We start from the raw sequence: 18,221 nt of genomic DNA, 5'->3' as shown, positions 1-18,221 counted from the left end.
TTTCGTAGAATTCGCCTATGAAGCCATCTGGTCCAGGGCTTTTGTGTGCAGGGAGATTTTGGATTACTGTTTCAATTTCCTTCTTTGTTATTGGTCTGTTGAGACTTTCCACTTCTTCTTGATTCAGTTTTGGAAGGTTGTATGTTTCTAGAAATTTGTCCATTTGTTCTAGATTGTCAAATTTCTTGCCATACAGTTGTCTGTAGTAATTTCTAACTATCATTTGTATTTCTGTGGTATCAGTCGTGATTTCTCCTCTTTCATTTCTGATTTTGTTTATTTGGGTCTTCTCTCTTTTTTTCTTGATTAGACTGGCTAGAGGCTTGTCGATTTTGTTTATTTTTTCAAAGAACCAGCTCCTAGTTTTGTTGATCTTTTGGACTGTTTGTTTAGTCTCTATGTCATTTAGTTCAGCTCTGATCTTGATGATTTCGTTCCTTCTTCTTGCCCTAGGCTTTGTTTGTTGTTGTTGTTCTAGTTCTTGTAGCTTTATGGTTAGGTTTTTTATTTGAGATGCTTCTATCCTTTTCAGATATGCCTGTATTGCTATGAACTTTCCTCTCAGGACTGCTTTTGCTGTGTCCCACATGTTTTGGGCTGTTTTATGCTCATTATCATTAGTTTCTAGAAATTTCTTGATTTCTTCTTTGATGTCATTGTTAACCCATTCATTATTTAATAGCATGTTATTCAATCTCCATGGGTTTGGGTGTCTTTGATTTTTTTCTCTGAGGTTGATTTCTAGTTTCAAGGCATTGTAATCTAAAAGATGCTTGATATGATTTCAATTTTCTTGAATTTGTTGAGGCTTGTTTTGTGTCCTATCATGTGGTCTATCTTTGAAAATGTCCCATGTGCATATGAAAAGAATGTATATTTTGCTTCTTTGGGGTGGAAAGTTCCATATATATCAGTTAGAGCCATGTGGTTTAGTGTGTTGTTCAATGCCTGTATATCCTTGGTGTTTCTTTGCTTTGATGATCTGTCTATTGTTGATAATGGAGTGTTGAAGTCCCCTCTTATGAGTGTGTTGTTGTTGATACCCTTTTTGTGGTCTTCTAGTATTTGCTTTATGTATTTGGGTGCTCCTATGTTGGGTGCATATATGTTTATCAAAGTCATATCTTCTTGATGGATTGTTCCTTTCAGTATTATGAAATGTCCTTCTTTGTCTCTTTTTATTGCCCTTGCTTTGAAATCCGTTTTGTCTGATATGAGGACTGCTACCCCGGCTTTTTTTTCTGATCCATTTGCTTGGAATATTTTTTTATATCCCTTTACTTTCAGTCTGTGTAAATCTTTTGTTTTGAGGTGTGTTTCTTGTAGACAGCAAATATGTGGGTCCTGTTTTCTTATCCATTCTGTTACCCTATGTCTTTTAGTTGGAGCATTTAGTCCATTTACATTTAAGGTTATTATTGACGTGTATTTATTCATTGCCCTTTGTACCTCTGTTCCTCTCCTCTCTTGTTCTTTTCTTCTTTTTTCTTAGAACACTCCCTTTAGCATCTCTTGCAATGCTGGTTTGGTGGAGATGTATTCTTTCAGTCTTCCTTTGTCTGAGAAACTCCTTATTTCACCTTCTATTTTGAATGAGAGCCTTGTTGGGTAGAGTATTCTTGGCTGTAGGCCTTTGTTTTTCATTGCTTGAAATATTTTTGACCATTCCCTTCTGGCTTGTAATGTTTCTGTTGAGAAATCAGTTGATAGCCTTATCGGAGCTCCCTTGTATGTTACTTGCTGTTTTTCTCTTGCTGCTTTTAGGATTCTCTCTTTGTCTTGAAATGTTGCCATTTTAATTATGATGTGCCTTGGAGTGGGTTTTTGGGGGTTCCTCTTCATTGGAACTCTCTGTGCTTCCTGAACTTGTATAACTTTTTCTCTCATCAGGTTGGGAAAATTTTCTGTCACTATTTCTCCTATCAGTTTTTCAATTCCATGGTCCTTTTCTTCTCCCTCTCTAATTCCTATGATCCTGATATTATTTCTTATCATGCTATCCTGTAATTCCCTTACATCTTGTTCATATTTTTTCAATCTTTTTTCATTTTGATGTATTGTCTGGGAGTTCTTCTCTACATTATCTTCTAACTCACTAATCTGATCCTCTGCTTCGTTTAGTCTGCTTTTGACTGATTCTACTGTGTTTTTCAGTTCAGAGATTGAATTCTTCAGTTCTTCCTGGTTCTTGTTAACAGTTTCTATGTCTTTTTTTATACTGGTGTAGTTCTCTGCAAGTTCCCTGTAATTTTCTTGGAGCTGCTGGCAACTTCCTTGGAGGTTGTCATAGTTGATTTTAAGGATGTCGAGTATATTGAGCTTCTTTACCACCATTGTTTTGAATTCCATGTCTGACATTTGGGCTATGTCTATTTCATCTATCTCTCTTTCTGAGGATTCCTCATTTCTCTTCATTGAGGGGTTATTTTTGCGTCTTACCATGTTGGATTCTTTTTGTTTTTATTTATTTATTTATTTATTTGGGTTTTTTTTGGGGGGGGTGGTCTGCTTTGACTTCCCTCCTTTGTGGTGTGAGATTCTTTATTGGAGATCTGGGGGTTTCAGTGGTGCAGTCTCTTTGATATCCTGAGCCTGATGTTGTTGAGTTACCCTTTATGTCATTTGTTTATGCTGTTTGGTTATATTTTAGATGTTCTTTGGTAGGATCTTCCTTCTGGCTAGTTGGTTGAGAGTCACTCTATCCACTTTGTCTTGAGTTCTTTTGTGGATATGATGTTAAAAACATAAACACACAGCCCAGGCAGGAGACCCACACCCTCAAAAAGTATCCCCCACTCTCTATCCCGCTATCGTCAGCCAACGAGCCCGTATTAATATAAATGTAAAGAGATTAGAGCTTTTATACTATAAGAAGAATAGATAAGAGTTGTTTTGGGGGAGGAAAAATATAATTTTTGATACAGGGGGTGATAGATTAATAATAGTTGAGACTGTGCAAGCCAGTAGGTAATATTTATTTACATTGTATGTTAATAAAAATAGAAGAAAAGGATGGAAAAATGCATAATATAGTAAGAAAGTGGGATTGTATTGTATTGGGTTTATATAGTAATTATATTCTATTATTTAGAGTGATAGGGGTGCTAAACTAGACACACAAACAAATAAATAACGATTAAAGAGAAAGGATGAGAAGGAGAGGTTATATGCAACACGTTAGAGATAAAGTTTGTTTTTCTTTTTGGAAGGGGAGGAAAACCTCCCCCCCAAAAAAAAATCCAAGAAAAGAGAAGAAAGAAAGAAAGAAAAAAGAAAGAAGAAAGAGAGAAAAAAAATTGGAAAAAAAAAGGGGATGTTTTTACTCCGTTTTAGCCTTGGTGTGTCACCTTCTCTTTCTGCGTCTGCAGCTGGTCTAGTGTGGCAGTTCAGAGGTTCTTGTTTCTTGCAGCACTGGTGCACGCCCGCGGTTGCCGGCACGGCGCGCTCCCTTGCTGCCCGCTGGAGCCAGTTGAGGTGTCCTTGCGCGCGAGCCCCTACACGGGCGGGGCAGCCCGAGAGTTTGCCCTGCAGTTGGCGCCTATTGTTGCCGGGCCAAGGTGTTTCCGCGTTCGCGTTCGCACTGAGGTGTCCCTGCACGCGCACGGGCTGCCCGAGAGTTTGCCCCATGGTTGGCGCCTATTGTCCCCGGGCTGAGGTGCTTTCGCGCTCGCGTGCTGTGCCCTTAGTCCCGCTGAGCCGAGCTCCAGGATTTGGTCTCTCGCCTGTTAGGGCAGGGCCGCGGACACTTGTGCTCAGTGGAAGTGAGCGTCTGTGAGTCGCTGTCGCCCGCTGTTCCTGTGCCACAGCCGCCCGCCTTCCCTCACCCGTCTGTGCGGACACAAACAGAGCCTGAGCTAGTGGTCTGCTTTCCGGCCTGGGTCCCAGTGCCCATGGGAGCTGGCTAGGGGTGTCTGTGCACAGTCTTCTGCGTGTTCAGTGGGCCCTCCCTGTGCCCGTTGGGGCACTGATCTTATGTCCCTTGGGGAGTGTCCGAGGGACGCCTGGACTCATGGGCCCACGCACCTGGGCCAGTGAGTGAGAGCACTTCCCTATGTGCGCCCCCCGCGACCCAAGGGTAGGATTGGGGAGTGGATGAGCGCACCACTGTGCCTGTGCTCCTCAAGAATGGCCTACCACTCCCAAACTTTCCTCCCCTCTCCACCGTCCACTAGAGAAAAATATAAAGGAGAATTATGTTTTCACTTGCCCGGCAGCACGCTGTCTCCTGTCCTTCGGCGCCAATGCCACTTGGTCGAGTCCCGTCTCTGCCAGCGGGCAGAGATCCGCTCTCCTCCCTGTTCCTCTCTGGGGTAGCCTGTGGTCACCAAAAAGCCTTTGTGTACTTCCCGCCACAGCTCGGGCAGCCGCCCCAGTCAGGAATCCCATTTCGTCCCCTTTTCCTCCGCTATCCTCACTAAACAAGTTGTTCCCAGGTGGATTTTCTCTAATCCAGCAGTGCCTTGTCTCGACTCCTGCCAGCGTCCAGCTGCTCACTGAGATGTTCTGTCTGCAATTAGCCCAAACTGGAGACGGGTCTCGGGAGCCTGAAACCGCAGCCTCTCCTCACTCCTCCGCCATCTTACCCCTCTCTCATACAACTATTGAGAATACCCAGGGTCCTGCTCCGCTGTTGAAGGACCTTGAGGGAGCTGTGATGCGCACTGTAGTCAGGGGCTGGGGGCAGTGCTTTGGATTCCAAGCAACTGCAGCTCCTTAAACAACCCTCAAGTCCCCTAAAACGTAGGACTGGGGGTGTATTTGCTGCCATAGTAAAATACCACAGACTGGGGGGGGGGGGGGGGGCTTAAACAGAAGAAAGGTGTCGCCAGCATTGGTTCCTCCTGAGACCTCTCTCCTTAGTGTATAGATGTTCGTCTTCTTCCTTTCCCTTCACATGGTCTTTCCTCTGAATGTGTGTGTGTCCTGCTCTCCTCTCCTCATGAGGCCACAGTCATACCGGATTAAGGCGTATCCTAACACAATCACCTCTTTAAAGACCCTGTCTTTTAATACAGGCACCTTCTGAGGTACTGGGGGTTAGGACTTCAATGCATGAATTGGGGGTGAGGGGGACACAATTCACCCTGTAACAGAGGGCACTGGCAAACTCCAGTACACCAGAAATCTCATTGAGAGCAATCAATGTGACCTCCTGATGGTAAGAAATCAAAGCACTTTGTCCACGTGGACAATCTTCAAGCACCCACTGTGGTTTATAGGAATGAAGACTGCTCCGTCGGCAGCCGTCCGTCTCGAGAGACGATGGTGTAGCTTCTTAAGAGTCTATCTGCACCGCCGAGAATGGCTGTGCAGTCCGACTCGGGAGTGACACGGTATCTGTCTCCTCCCGTGTTGAATCGACATCTTGCGATGACGCTGGAGTGTCCTCTCCAGTGAAGCTGAAGCTACAGAGCCTGGGCAGGGTGATATGGAGGGTCTGCTGTCCTCCAGGATAGCCCCGTATCTGTTCACAGCGGTGGCAACCTTAGAGGAAATAATTTCAGGAAAGGCAGGAAGAGCTCCTAATCCCTGTGTTTTCAAAGAAAACTCACCTTGATTTTTATTGTGGTTCAAAATAAGCATCGGGTTCTGTGGAAAGAAGCCTGGCTCTTACTGAGGCACCTGGGCGAGGCTCTGGCCCTGGTACCAGCTACTGGCTTGCGGAAAGGCGTCTGCAGGTGGGGTTGAGGCTTTTAAGACATTTACCATAGAAACAGATCACTCCTTCAAAAGTGTTCTGGGGAGCCAAGGGTTTGCCTGGTATGAAAGGGCACTTGTAGTGCACTTCAATTAAGAGGAAGGCAGAGTTCAGAGGCGTTGTGTACAGGACGGACTGAAAACAGAGCGCCTTTTAGAAGAGAGAGCCATATCCTCCAAGTGTCGAGATAGTATCTACAGTCAACAACGAGGCAGCTTGCGAAACTGGAGATTTTTCTTGACGTGAGGAAGGAAGCTTTTTCCCCCTGTCTGTTTTATTTTTCAACCTGAAGTCATTCAGCGAGTACCTTTGAGATGTGTCCTTGTGAATTAGAGACTGACCACGTCTGATTTACCTGCAGGGTGAATGAGCGAGACCGCTTGTTAAAGAGGCTCAGCAGGAAGACACCCCCCTCTCTCTTCCGCGCGGGCTCCCTCCAGCAGAGTGTTCCACGTGAGTAGCCACCGCCAGCCCACGCAGGCAGCGAGGCCCGGCCCACGCAGGGACGCGGGCAGCTCAGTGAAGGCCTGGGTGTTGTTAATGAGGACGGAGACAGCTGCCAAGCTGGAGCCCCAAGTTTGGAAGTGAAATTCATGTGTTTGGCCTGAGGCAAATGCAGCTCGTACAGGGGTAGTTCTCTGGGACCCAATCAAATGCCTGAATGACAAAAGCCTTAAACTTAAAATCCTGATGTGGTTAAGATCCTCTGTCAGCCTCCCAATAGCATATCTTCTGAGGTTGAAGTGATATTACTTTTAAATTGTTTCCCCAAAGATAGCAATATGCAGGGTTTTATTTAATATTAGTATATTAATTAAAACAATACCAATCATTGGTAAAAAAAAAAAAAAAAAAAAAAAAGAAAGAAAGAAAAAGAAAAAGAAAAAGAAAAGGAAAAGAAAACGAAAAAATCTCTGTGCTTTTCTCAGGAAGGTTGCCCCATGCCTGACACCGGCATCCCCACTCTGAACGCTAAAGCCCCAGCCTGCTTTCTGCCGAGTGGGCCTGACCTGAGCAGGGGTCTCTGAGGATGCACCAGAGCCCAGAAGAGCAGGGAGGGGAGGCCAAGAAAGGCAGATGGGATACCAGCACTGTGGGAAGGCTGTGGGCTCACTTGAGCAATCCAGCCATTTGGCTCCCAGCTGAGGGTGTCATTAGAAGTGCAGGTTCCACTCAGGCCAGGGCCTGGAAGCCTGTGGGCCGCTGCTTCTCTGAGGCTCGCCTCTCTCTCCAGCCCACACTCCCTCTCTTACACATGCACATGTCATCTCTTCAGCTCATGCCCCAATTCCTGCTTCCCTTTCTCTCCCTGAGAAGGGGAGAAAGAAACAACTGGTAGACCAAGAACAGTTTAGAGAAAATAATCATTGTATCCATAGGATAGGTATTCAAGGACCTATGTCAAGTTTAACTGAGTTCCACCTATCAACAGATCTTCACAGACTTTCTCAATGGAGGAGGAAAAGAGGTAGAATAGTATCCCTCTCAATAATCCATCTCCTCTCCGCACTTTCCCACTGGAATAGCAACACGAGAGAACGGGGACTGAGGCCTGCTCCATGTGGGGCCTCACCTGCTTGGTGTGTCCTTTAATGCTCCACAGCCCCAGGAGGTAGGTGGTGTCAGCCCCAAGAGCACCTGGCAAAGGCTCGGGTCAGTACAGTCAGTACCTGGCCCAGCATGGCCCAGCAGTCTGGATCACAGTTGTGGTGTCTCTGATCCAAGAGAGAGGTCAAGTGAGGACGCTTGCTGGGGAAGTCCAAGGAGTGAGGCATGTGAGGCTAGTCTCTGGAACTGAGCTGCCTGGCCTCCTGCTCTGGCTTGGCCACTTTTCTGTGATCTTAGGCAAGTTAACTTCTCTGTTTCTACATTTGTAAAATGGAGATGATATGAAAACTCACCTGGGGTTGTTGGAAGAATTAAATGAGATCATAAAGTGCCTAGAATAGTGCCCGACAATACAGAGTCCAATAAATGTTAGGTATTAACTTTTTTTTTTCTGCCACTAGTCAAGTAACTTTTGGTAACTTATGTATTTCTCTAAATTTCTGTTTTATCCTCTGGGAGGGGAAATAGAATTATAATAATATAAGTTTACTTAGTCTTTGCGAGGCTTCACAATGATGTAGCAGACACAAAGAAAACACATACTGCTTTCCAAAGTACCATCTCATGCCAGAGAGCCGTGCTGCTTCTCTAATGTATGTTTCAAAGTAACCATAGAAAGAATACATGCAATGTAATTATACATACAGTTGACCCTGACCAATGAGGGAGTTAGGGATTCCAACCCCAGTTAAAAATTTGCATGTATCTCTTGACTCCCCCAAAACTTACAGCCTACTGTTGACCAGAAGTATTACTGGTAACAGAAACTGTTGATTAACACATATTTTGTATGTTATATGTATTAGATGTTGCATTCTTAAATAAAGTAAGCTAGAGAAAAGAAAATGTTATTAATAAAATCATAAGGAAAAGAAAATACATTTACAGTATTTATTGAAAAAATTTACAAATAAATGGACCCACACAGTTCAAACCTATGCTGTTCAGGAGCCAATTGTATGGATCAAAGACCAAGTGGGGCAGTCATAAAATGTCTTAAAACTACTACTGAACATTTTGCTTAAATCACAACATTTTGAAGGACAAAAAAATTCTAATGAACAGGGACAAAAAAATCAAAAAGCTTCTAAAATCACACCTACATTTTAAAAACACCCAGAAATGAGTAGTAAGAACCTGGTCGATAATAGAATGTTCTGTCATTAACTGGAAAAGGTGCCTCATCAACCAATTAGAACCGCTCTTGCTGTGTGAGAAGTTCTACACAGTTTGTCTGGTTCTGTCCTTCAGCTGTCTTGGACCTCAGTCTTCCCAGGAAAATGGAACAAAAATATTCTTGGGAGTACTTTTAGCTCCTTATGAGCCACCAACCCAGTAATTTGTAAGGGAGATCAGAGTTTCTTACATGGTCTAATACCCTTATCTTCCCATGGTATTCCCCATTTCTACTGTTATTAGAAATATTTTTCCAGACAGGAAGCTGCTACTTTCATTAAGTTGCTATCAGAGCTCAGATTCGAAAGAATGACACTTAAGGGGAGTTTTATTCCAAAATAATGGGGGGGGGCCAACATGATTTTATAGACTTCACCAAATGTTCTACCAGGACTCATCAAAATAACTAAGAAATTCACCTACCCCATTCTGTCCTCAGATTGTGGCTGTGGCTGAGGACTTAGGGGGCAGACCCAGCCAGGGAGCGTTCAAGCTGAGCGCTTTCTCCAGTCCCCATCAGTACTTTGTGGCTCTCAGGACTTCCTGAAAGATAAGTGAAAGTGGGAAAAGCTGAGAGCTGGAGGCTTCCTCGGTGAGCTCCCCATGTGGATGCCAGCGGCAGTTAAATGCTCATCAGGCAGAAGCTGGTGAACTGATGCTGAGTCTTTGCCAGGCCGAGGGGCGCAGACCCACTTTGGGCTCACGAATGCCATTGTCCCCCTAAAACTTCTTCCACTGTTACTCTAATCCTCCCCCCCACCCCCAGGATATTTTATCTGAGCCAGGAGGACAGCTTCACTCCCTGGATAATCCTGTCGGGCCATTTTCCTTTTATTCTTCAATTGCAAAGTCCACTTTCAGTCTCACTTAAAGTTAAAAACAAGTCTGGTTCAGAAAGTCTTAGTGTGTATAACATTTGGGAAACATAATGGCAGAAACAACTAATGGGAACTGGCAGAGAAACAAGTTGGTAGTAACCTTTGGGGGCTCTGCTTGCCCTGAGAGGAGAGATTTGCTGTCAGACCAGGAGCCCCTCTCTGCCATCTCTTCTGCTGGAAAGGGAGTGGCTGAGTAATCCCTCCAGAAGGCCCTTGTGCCAGGGAGGCAGATAGCAGCTGAGGCCACGATCCCACTACAAGCAGAAGAAGCCACTGCAGCTGGCTTCCAAGTAGGCACAGGCAGATATGAATGAAAAACAATAAATAAAAGGGAGTGGACAATTAAAATGCTAAAATGCCTTTCCCGAAAGGACACTCTGAAACAATGTTTCTGTGTCAAAATTTCCTTTTATTCCTTCCCCTCCACCCCTCAATTTTCCCTCAACAAAGCACATCTGAGAAGATAGTTAGGAATTGTTCTATTTGGATTGATTGTTGAGACAGGTGCCTTTCTTTTCTGGCATGGAGGTAGAGGACTCGCATGTTGGTGCCTAGTGTCAGTCAGCTAGGGCTCCGTGGCCTGGGGTTGGTTAGCCAGGACTCCCCAGCGCCCACATGGGGGACCAGAGCTGTGGGAACCTAGGCCCCACCTGGTCCAGGCTGTGGGTTTTGTTTGTTTGTTTTTTGTTTTGTTTTGTTTTACAGAAAAGTAAACCAAGAAGACCCAGAATTTAAAGAGCCCATGGTCCTGTGGCTGAGTTACTACCAAGCAAGGATTAGAACCAGCCCATCTTGCCCCTGCTGCCTTCACCCTAGGTCCCCAGATCCATGGGAAAACTGTCTTCAGGGTGGAAGGCTCAGTAGTCAACCTTTCCCCAGAAGGGTTCATGGAGAGCACTTAGAAAGTGTTCCCATTACCTGGGACCAGAGCCATTTTGTCAGGTTGATAAGCATGCACCTGGGGTGGCACATAGCCACAGCAAGACTGTCATTGCAATGGCACAGGGGATCCAAAGACAGCTGCTACGGGGCCCCTTCCAAGAACATCAGGTGTTAAGTAGAAACATTGCCTTTCAAAGACCATAGAATGAAAACTGTCCAAGTTGACCACAGTACACAATCTCGTCACTGGAGGAGATAGTGTTATTTGCTAAATTTTGCTTTGAAACATCCCAAGGAAAGTCATCTCTTCTAGGACTGCAGTGAGGATGCTGCACAAAGAGCACTTGTGCTGGGACAGCCTGGGGGTAGCCCACCCCCAGGAGAGAGAGAGGGATGGAGAGACGGAGTAGGGGGACAAAGGAGGAAGTCAAGGGGACAGGAGAGGAGCTGCCCCTCAGAAGCCAGTCATCATAGAGGTTTCCTTGGCCCTGGTCACCTCTGGTCAAGCAGCTATGGAGAATCTACAAGCTGTAGGGAAAAGGGATGAGAGGACTATTTCCTCTTCAGATTCTGTGCAGCCTTTAAGGCAATGAGGCTCAAAGCAAAGCTTCCTTGTGTGGAAACCCATTATGAGGAAGTTCATATGTGCTGGGCCCACAGCCCAGAACAAGCCAGCAGCCTCCTCTCCAGGCTTGCTTCTGTGCTTCTGCCCCAGACATGCCTGCTCAGTACCCAGCTAGATGGGGCTCACAGTGGCCTGGGGGTGGCTGCTTCTCCTGGCCACTATGCAGGGTGGGATTTTGGGTTTATGGGTTTTATTTTGTTAGTGATGGAGTTAGGGAGCAGACAAGAATCCCCTGTGGAAGACTGCCCTCTGTTCTGGGTCAGGCTAGTTGCTTGTTCTGCCTTCACTCCTCCCCCGCTCCTGCTGCCCAGCCATGTCCTCAGTTGGCCTCAGCCAACCCCTGGAGACTAGCCCTGGCCTCCTGGGTGGCCCTCCTGAGTCCTTGGGATTTCTAAGGTGGAGGCTGAAAGGCATGCTCTCCAAAAGAACTGGGAAGCCAGCCCAGGGACGGGAGCTCTGAGTTTATGGGCATCCACAGAGTGAGGATTCATCTGAGGCTCTCTTGAAGTCTCTTCTCCATCCCCTCAAAGACCCTTACACATTGTTACTGTATGTCTTTATACTCCAGAAACTTCTTTTTAAGCCAAGGTCTGAATAAAATAATTAACCATTCAGGAGATGATCCATAGGCAGAATTTCTGATCTCTTTTTCTCCTTTAAAGACTATGACAGTTAACTAGCAGCTCTGTCAATCAGTTCATAAATATGCACAAGCAGAGCCACCACTGTCAGGAGTTTTACTGTGTTGTCTTTGGTCAGAATGTCTCATCCAGAAAGGTTAGCCAATAGAGAGGGAGTCTGGTGAATGTCCCATCTGAGGGAAGAACCAGTTAGGAAGAAAAGCCCCACTTTGGCAATGAGGGGAGTGTGTGCCCTGCAGAAATGCTGCCTGGGTCTGGCTCCAGACTCTGCCACTCATTAGGTCTGTGGCCTTGGGCAGGTCATGAAATCATCCCATGCCTTGGTTTTCCCATCTATGAAATGGGAAATATACTAGCACCTTCTCATAGGGTTGTTGAGGGGAATAAATGAGTTATTTGTGCACAGTACATAGGACAGTTCCTGATACACACAGCATTTAATAATTGTTGGCTGCTGCTATTATTACTACTACTGCTACTACTACTGGAACTGATTGTAAGAACCAGTCTTCTTGTGGCCATGGTGCCAATCACTAAATTCCTCTTGATTTTATCTTGTGATCTTTTTCTTTGTTTACACAAAAATAGGCCCACCATAATTTCTTATTACCAGCCCAAATGAGCCCAATTTAAAAACAGGAACTCTCCATGCATCATGCACCCTGTGCCATCTTTCACTATTAGCGTGTGCGTGTTTCCCCAGCATGTTTACAGCTTCATAAATTACCCAGCCGTCCTGCAGCTTCAGGCACATTGGGACATTTCCGGAGCAGAACAACTTGATTGGTGGTGGGAAAGTGCAGACATGGACCAGTGACCCACTGTTTATGCTTCCCAGGCTGAACTCAGCAGCGGCCCCCTAAATGGGAGGCTGCCCCTCAGAGCCATTTCCATCCCAGCATCAGCAGCCCAAACCCCTGGGACCTGGACTGCCAGGCTGTGTCCTGCCGTCACACCCACGCTGCCCACACTCCCCTTCTGGGTCATAGGCTCCCCGTCTCAGGCCCCCACCGACCCATGGCTGATGAGGCCCATGCGTGGAAGTTCAGCTGCAATCTCCCCCAAATCAGCTTCTTCCAAACCTAGGGAACTCCCCCGATTCTGCTCTTAATCACTTCCTCCGATGTGCTTCTTTCAGATGGGTATGCCTTCTCTCAAGAAGAGCATGGAGCTGTTACTCAGGAAGAAATTGTTCGTGCTTATGACACCACCAAAAAAAATCAAGGCAGAAACGAGTCGAAATCAAGAAAGAAATAAGAGTAGAGTTTTTCTGATTGATCCCGGGAAAGAGATGTGGTTTGTTGCACTCATTGTTAACACATCTTTGTCAGAAGAGACCGGTGTCAGCAGCCAAAACATGGGAAAACACATTTCTGTGGCCTTAGCCAACCAGTTTGTTAGTTATATATTCCCGTGCAAACCTGGGGTATGTACCACGGGGGGAGCTATTTCTCCCTCCCAATTTGTCTGCAGTGCTTGGCCTAACCTTTGTTTACCTTGTTATGAAGCATTCAACTGTGCTCTGTGAAGTGTGAAATTAAAAACATTATGTTTCACTGATATTTAAACATCAGTACTAGTTGTTCTGGGAGCAAAGATAAAAGAGTTTTATGTTGCGTGTTATGGCAGGGGAGCTGGGACACCCTTGCTTCCTTTTTTGTTACCTCACAGATTAAGTCCACGAGGCAGCATGTAAACTTGACTTTAGGCAGGTTGCTGTCTTGCTTTTTTTTCTATTTTGGTGTATGAAGTTGGCATAAACTTCTTGATTGCAATGAAATCACAAATATGTATATTTGGATGAGAAACCTGAGAACATTGATGCGAAGCTCTTCACCACATTCCCAGGGGGGCAAACAATTGATGTCCAACAGAATCTCCTGCATCCTTCCCAGGTGCCTTCCGGCCCGGCCCTCCCATTCACCTAGGTTCCTCCTCCCAGATGTGCATGGCTGGCACCGTGCTCAGTGCATGGCCACTGGTGGGCAACAGTCCAAGTCCACACTCTTTCTACCCAAATCCAGATACATATACAAGAAACCCCTTCTTCCACCACCCTTTTCTGCATATATTCTGAATGCTTATGTGCCTCTTTGTGGTGAGGGAAGCCTGTGGGTCAGGGCACTGGACACCTGCTCTGGTCAGGCTCTCAGCACTCACTTCCCAGCCTCCAGACCACTGGGCCCCTGGCATCCATGTAACTTAGGACCCACGCTTGTCTTCTTGGGAGTTGAGAGCATATTTTGGATTTTCACTGTTGGAAAATGAATGAATTTAGAGCACGTCTCTGCAGCGAAGGAATACACCTATCACTCTAGCTCTAGAACCAAAGAGGATATGCAAACCCAGATGAGAGGGTAAGGGTCCCTGGGTGTGAGGAAGAAGCACATCCATGGAAGGAGAAAGCAGGAACCAAGGACACAGACATGGGGAAGGGGACATAAGGGACATTTCCCACCAAATCTGAGTAGAAACTCTGAAATCAAGCCCTGCAGCCCAGACAGTTGTCCTGATCAGCCTAATGTGTCCAGGAAGTTAAACAAGATGTTGACAGGAAGTTTTAATTGCAAAGAATTCAAACCATTTCAATGCTCTTTTTTATATCGACAGGTTTCCTTCCTTATTCAGTCAGTGTTAGATACAGGCACTGCTCACAGTAGGAATTATCCTGAGTATAAAATGAGGAAGGGACATCATTGACTTTCCAAACTGCAGAGCCACTTGTTCTAAATTTGGAAAGAAACTGGATGCCTTCAGGCAGCAATGTGAGTACCTGGAGCCCTTAGCAAATGACCAGGCCAGCCTGGAGGCACGTTCTCTCCTCTCTGCTTTGGTTGCCAAACCAGATTTTTGAATGGCTTAACATAAATACTTGTGGGCAGCTGTTGCTGGTTACAATGGCACAATTCCTCTGGGAATAGCTGCACTAAATTAGGAAACAGAACAATAGTGCACTTTGCTTCCTAACCCTTTATTTTTGGAACATCTACAGTTTATTGAGCATTGAAATCATTTAGACTATGATTTGTGTGGACTAAGAAAACTAATCCCTGACTTCTGGTCAAGTTAGTGGCATAGGCAGACATAGCTCACCTCTTTGCACAACACATCAAAATTACAACTAAAATATAAAACAACCATCACTCAACTGTCAGAAATCAAGTTGAATGGAAGTCTGAGAACTATGGAATTAAAGAAACCACATCCATCCAGACTGAGCTGGCAAACTAGTGCCATATATGAGGCTAACACCGTTTGACCTGCCTTGGAGACCCCCAGAGACTCTGCTCCACCCAACTTACCGGCCCACCCAAGCTACTTTTCCATATGAATGTCTGGTCTTGGCTCTTGCTTCAAAACTTACTAAATCCTATCAAACAAGCAACAGTGGGCTTCAAGAGCCCCAGGTCCAGCACTAGCAGCAGCCAGCTTAGATTCACAGCTTGGCTTCACCTGGGAATCTGCAAGCCCAGCACAAGTAGCAGCCATCTAAGATTGCTTTATAGCTCATGCAGGGTGGCCCCAGGCAAAACACAGGTGGGGGCTGACCTTGGCCTGCACCACCCAGAAAACCCCAGGGTCAGCGCACCCAGTGGACAGCTACATACCACATCAGAGCATCACTACCCTGCCCCTGTACAGCTGATTCTCCATGGAGGGCAGAGGTTGGTAGTCAGTGGTCACAGCCTGTCCTTGCAGCTGACTGGCCTGGGTAAATCCCTCCCATTGATCTGCCAGTAGCAACCAAGACTCAACTAAAGAGGAAGACACATGAAGGGCGCACCTCAAGTGCCCAGCTTGGGGAATAGGGGAGGCCATGCCACTGGACTATACAGGACATCTACTATATTAGGCCACGCTACCAAGACATGGAATCAAAGCTGCTCTGCTGAATACATAGAAACAAACACAGGGAGGCTCTGAAAGGAGGAGACAAAGAACATGGCCCAAATGAAAGAACAGATCAAAATGCCAGAAAAAAAGAACTAAATGAAATGGAGATAAGTAATTTATCATATGCAGAGTTCAAAACACTGGTTATAAGGATGCTCAAGGAACTTAGTGAGGACCTCATCAGCATAAAAAAAATCCAGTCAGTAACAAAGGATATACTAATTGAAATAAAGAACAATTTATAAGGAAACAACAGTACAGTGCATGAAGCTGAGAATCAAATCAATTATTTGGAACATAAGGAAGCAAAAAACAACAAACCAGAACAAGAAGAAAGAAAAAAGAATCCAAAACAGCAAGGATAGTGTAAGGAGCCTCTGGGACTTCCCAAGAGGTCCAACATTCGCATCATAGGGGTGCAGAAGGAGGGAGGAGAGAGAGAGCAAGAAATTGGAAATCTATTTGAAAAAATAATGAAAGAAAACTTCTTTTATTTGGTGAAGGAAATAGACATGCCAAGTCCAGGAAGGACAGAGTGTCCCAAACAAGATGGATGCAAGGAGGCCCACTCCAAGACACATCACAATTAAAATGCCAAAGGTTAAAGATAAAGAGAATCTTAAAACCAGCAAGAGAAAAGCAGCTCATTACCTACAGAGAAGTTCCCATAAGGCTGTCAGCTGATTTCTCAAAGAAACTTTGCAGGCTAGAAGAGACTGACAAGAAGTATTCTAAGTCATGAAATGCAGCAACCTACAGCCAAGATTGCTCTACCCAGCAAAGATATCATTTAGAATCAAGGGGCAGATAAAGAGCTTGCCAGACAAGAAAAAACTAAGAGTTCATCATCACCATACCATTATTATATGAAATATTAAAGGAACTTGTTTAAGAAAAAGAAGATCAAAACTATGAACAATTAAACAGCAATAAGTACATATCTGTCAACAATTGAATCTAACAACTAAGCAAACAAGAAGAACAGAGGCAGAATCATAGATACAGAGAGAATTTTGATGGCTACCAGATGGGAGGGGGGTGTAGCAGAATGGGTAAAGAGATGAAGGATTTAAGAAGTACAAATTGGTATTTACAGAATAGCAATAAGGATGTAAAGTATAGTATAGGAAATGGAGTAGCCAAAGAACTTATATGCATGACCCATGGACATGGACAATGAGCTTCCCAGACAAGATAAAACTAAATGAGTTCATCATCACCAAACCATTATTATATGAAATGTTAAAGGGACTTAAGAAAAAGAAGATCAAAACTATGAACAATAAAATGGCAAAAAATACATACCTAGCAACAATTGAATCTAAAAACTAAGCAAACAAGAAGAACAGAGACCGAATCATGGATACAGAGAGCATTTTGATGGTTGTAAGATGGGAGGGGGGTGTGGGGGAATGGGTGAAGGGGTGAGAGGATTAAGAAGTACAAATAGGTAGTTACAGAATAGCCATGGGGATGTAAAGTACAGTATAGGAAATGGAGTAGCCGAAGAACTTATATCCATGATCCATGGACATGAACAATAATGGGGGGATTGCCTGAGGGAGTGGTGTGTGCTGGGTGGAGGGGGACCAAGGAGGAAAAATCAGGACAACTGTAGTAGCATAATCAGTAGAATATAAGTTTTAAAAAAAGAAAAGAAAACTAATCCCTCACTTAAGAGGTGACAGGGATCCAGGGCTTGAGAGGGAGCAGGACAACACAATTAGCAGGTAAGTCTCAGAAAATTGCCACTTTTTCGTTCCCAGGGTGATGAAACATTTAAACGATATAGCACCCAGCAAGATGAATCATTGAAGACTATCATGTGGAAATTACAGGGCAAAAAAGTTAATAACTAACACAAACCAGGGTGTGTCTTTATTGCACGCCCAGAAAGATGATGGTCTAAATACAGAGGAGAAATGAAAAAAGAGAATTGAATGCATTAGGCATCCTGACTATTTGGTTTAATTTGGAACTAAGCCTGTTTGGAAAGAGGAAACTCAAACTCAATTCTTTGTCAAACACTTAGTTCTCTCTTTACTTGAAGCCTTCTGTATCAGATTTGTGAATTATAGTAGTGTATTTGGGTTTGTTTTGAGCTTTCTGTCTTTTATTTTTTACATTAAAATACAGTTCAAATTTTCTAAGATTTAAGTATATTTTCCAGTTTTCTTGAGAAATAGACTAAGGAGTCTTTGCAATAATGAAATACGCACACAGAAAACAGTAGATGTGATGCCTTTCTATTTATTCTCTCATGCAATTAAGCTATCTTGTAGCCAGATGACTAAATTCGGCTTCTAGGAGGAGCAGCTGTCACTATGTATGATGCAGAATATTTAGACAGTGCCAACTCAGGGGCTGTGACATTTATCCTATCTTTAAATTGAGGTCAGTGTCGCACACAGCCCCTCCCCAGGGAGCAGGGTCCACTAAGTTGCATACTCTGGCTGTCAGTTTAGTGGAAATGCCACATGGGACTTGTCACTCTTCCACACGGTAAGTGACACACGGGCTGGCAGGTCACACTCGGTCAGCACTACAGAACCTGCCTCTGGATTGGGCTGAAGTGGCAGCATCCACTCGGGCTCAACCCTGACCTTGTGTTGCACACAGGCAGACTGCCATCTCTTGTTTGAGTCTGTGTCCCGTTCTGCTGACTCTGCAGAAGGAGATCAGCCACTCGGAGTCCTTGGTCCTGAGTTCCACTCCACACCAGCATGGGTAGGTAAGGGTGGCTATGGAAAGTGCACATTGAAAGGGAGGAGAAGAGAGCAGAATAACCCAACCATTCCTGCTTGGCTGTCTGGATTAGC

General features: G+C 44.9%; 1 protein-coding gene across 1 annotated transcript in view; it reads left to right on the top strand.

The window, feature by feature from the left end:
* Positions 1-13,162, top strand: part of ATP8A2 (ATPase phospholipid transporting 8A2) — a 587,729-nt gene extending 574,567 nt beyond the window's left edge. Inside the window, exons 36-37 of the mRNA XM_090273780.1 lie at positions 6,060-6,151; positions 12,647-13,162. Of these exons, the coding sequence (XP_090129906.1) occupies positions 6,060-6,151; positions 12,647-12,765 (211 nt within the window). The 3' untranslated portion in view covers positions 12,766-13,162. The remainder of the gene's footprint in view (positions 1-6,059; positions 6,152-12,646) is intronic.
* The last annotated feature ends 5,059 nt before the right edge of the window (positions 13,163-18,221 follow it).

This window comes from Furipterus horrens, unplaced genomic scaffold (assembly GCF_987537825.1).
Source record: "Furipterus horrens unplaced genomic scaffold, mFurHor1.1.pri manual_scaffold_4, whole genome shotgun sequence".
NCBI lineage: Eukaryota > Metazoa > Chordata > Mammalia > Chiroptera > Furipteridae > Furipterus > Furipterus horrens.
Note: the sequence above shows the minus strand (reverse complement) of the source record. Positions and strands in the feature narration are given on the sequence as shown.